This window comes from Teleopsis dalmanni, chromosome 1, assembly GCF_002237135.1.
Source record: "Teleopsis dalmanni isolate 2A chromosome 1, ASM223713v2, whole genome shotgun sequence".
In the NCBI taxonomy this organism is placed as follows: domain Eukaryota; kingdom Metazoa; phylum Arthropoda; class Insecta; order Diptera; family Diopsidae; genus Teleopsis; species Teleopsis dalmanni.
This window is the reverse complement of record NC_051846.1, coordinates 126616770-126619444: the sequence shown is the minus strand read 5'-3', so window position 1 is coordinate 126619444 and position 2675 is coordinate 126616770. Positions and strand designations below refer to the sequence as shown.

The 2675-nt window shown below is 32.9% G+C and overlaps 1 protein-coding gene across 1 annotated transcript; it reads right to left on the bottom strand.

The window, feature by feature from the left end:
• Nucleotides 1–298: 298 nt before the first annotated feature.
• On the bottom strand, nucleotides 299–850 carry LOC119665990 (uncharacterized protein K02A2.6-like). Its single transcript, XM_038075252.1, has one exon. The coding sequence runs from the start codon at nucleotides 848–850 to the stop codon at nucleotides 299–301; it is 552 nt and encodes a 183-aa protein (XP_037931180.1).
• Nucleotides 851–2675: the final 1825 nt, after the last annotated feature.

Sequence of the window (2675 nt, the reverse complement as noted above, 5' to 3'; positions counted from 1 at the left end):
CTTTACACTTATTCAGCGGTCGTGAGAGCGAGAAGCTGCGAGATCTCTCATGCATAATCGCTGTAGAAATCACATGTAAGATCGCTCTAAAGTTCTTGGCACCCGATTAGAAGTCAATGTCGATATGTCAATATGTGACTATATGCACCCGCTCCCACTGTTCGCTTGGTGTGGGCCAAGAATGAAGTAATGTTTTCGTAGGCATCTTTGCTGCATTTGAACATTGTTTGCAGTTTTGAATAAATGTTTTTATATCAGCATCAATGTTTGACCAATATACAAAACTTCGTGCTAATGCCTAGGTACGCTCAATACCTGGATGACCACGATGTAATTGTTTAAGTACACGTTTTTTGTAGACTTGTGGAATAACAATACGTTTACCGTACACAACACATTCATTTATTAATGATAACTTATTTTTCCTGTGTAAAAATGCTTGTAATTCTCTATTATTCATTGTTTTGTTAGGCCAACCATTTGTAATATAATATATTATTTGTTTTAGAATTGGATCTTTTGCTGTTTCATATGTGATCATTTTATGTGTTACTGGTAAAGTATTTATGGTGTTACTTATAATTGAATTGACATTTCTTTCTAATTTGACTGATGCTACAACGTAATTTTCAGAAATATTTTCGTTGTTGTTTTTAAGTCGAGATAATACATCTGCATAACCAAAACTGTTTGTTGAAATGAATCTTATTTCAAAATCGTATGCTAAAAGCTGAATTGCCCATCTTTGAAGACGATTAGCTTGATGTATAGCAATGCCTGTTTTTCTACCGAAAATAGTCAGTAAAGGCTTATGGTCGGTATGCAATATAAATCTTCTTCCATACAACATTTTATGAAATTTGGTAACTGCAAATATGAGTGCAAGTCCTTCTTTTTCTATCTGGCTTTATTTTTGTTCAGCCGGAGTGAGAGAACGTGAAGCATGGCAAATAGGTTTAATGGATCCATCTGAATATTCATGCATGATGCATGCGCCTAACCCATAGTTTGATGCGTCGGCAGCTACAATTAACTTCTGATTTGGATCATAATGGCATAATAATAAATTTGATGACATTATAGCTTTAAAATGATGGAAACACTTCTGATGTATCGCGTCCCATTTCCATTTTACATTTAACTTAAGTAAATTATCAAGTGGTCCTCTAAACTCGCGCATCTTCGGAACAAATTTCCCGTAAAAATTTAACGACCTTTTCCGGCCCTTTCTATAGCTGGGGTATACTCAGCGAGTATACCAGGATTCGTTATAAGAAATTTATTTAAAAAAATATAAAGAGGCACTTCTGTTTGTAGCAGCGTTTATTGTTTAACAAAAAAAGAGAGATACAATGAAGTTCTGGAAGTTGTGTTGGAAATGTTTTAAACAGCAGAAATTCCAAAGTCAATAAAGTAATGTCAAATGCGTAAGCGTTGTATGCGTTGCAATCGTTGCGAGCGTAGAAATCGTTGTAGTATTACAATCGTTAGAAGCGTTGTATGCGTTGCAATCGTTGCAACCATAGAAATCGTTGTAGTATTACAATCGTTTGAAGCGTTGCAATCGTTGCGAAGCGTTAGAATCGTTGTGATCAGTGGTGTAAAAAAAACCTGTAACAGGAGATATTCCAAATAGCTATCTATAACAGGAGAAATTTCAAAAAGCCTCCATTCAATTACATCCTTGTCAGCTAAAGCCAGACAAAATTCCCTTTCCAATGCGAAAACTTGCCACATTTGTCAGCAATTGCCAAACGCTCGTAGATCCACACGCCTTCTAACAGTGTTCGTGACTCGTCATCCATTCTTCTATCAGCTATGGCCAAATGGAAGCCTGGTCAACTAGTTAAATTACCCTACGTCAGTAAAAGCCAATCAGAAGGTAATTCAACCACCATCACTTCACCCAAACCAGTTCACCTATTCACATGGTGATCTTCAGCAATGGCCAAACGTACCAATATGTGCCTAGACCAATTAGTCTGAACTCCCACTGTTGTCCCTAACAAAAAGAGTTACTTACCTGTAATAGGAGAAATTCCAAACCATTTGACAACTTTGCTGCCCTTTTATTTGAAATTTCTTCCATTGCAGGCAAAAACAAAAATATTTTCGAGTAAACAAAGTCCCATAAATTTGTCAAAACAAATTTCTTATTGTTGTGCGTATTGCACTCAAATGTAATAAAAATAACTGCATCACATAAAAAATACGTGCGTAATATTTTTCTTAAATTCGTTTATGCAGACAAACAAGAGAAATAGTTGCAACAAATTTACCTACCTTTAATTACCGGCAAAAAACTAATCAAACCCTATTTTAAATTACAAGGTCATCCGTTTATAAAAAAAATATTTGTTTTAATAAAAACATTAATAAAAAATAACAAAATATAAACTTTACAGGATCATTAATCTAATTAAAAATTTAATTTAATATTTAATATGTTTTAAAAAAAAAATTCGCTTAATGTAACTATCAATTTAATTTGTGGGGTTAAATTTTACTGTATAATTTGGGCCTTACAAACTTAATATTTAATCCAAATAAAATATAAAAAATGAAAATTATCGGGATACATTTGTAAAATTTTTGTTTTGAAATGTAATTATTAATATTAGTACTTAAATATAAATAATATTAATTGTTTAAACTATTTCATAAACATTAAACAA

What these genes read in the sequence shown, in the direction of transcription:
- LOC119665990 (XM_038075252.1), bottom strand. Translation starts at nt 850, where the DNA reads ATGTTGTATGGAAGAAGATTTATATTGCATACCGACCATAAGCCTTTA.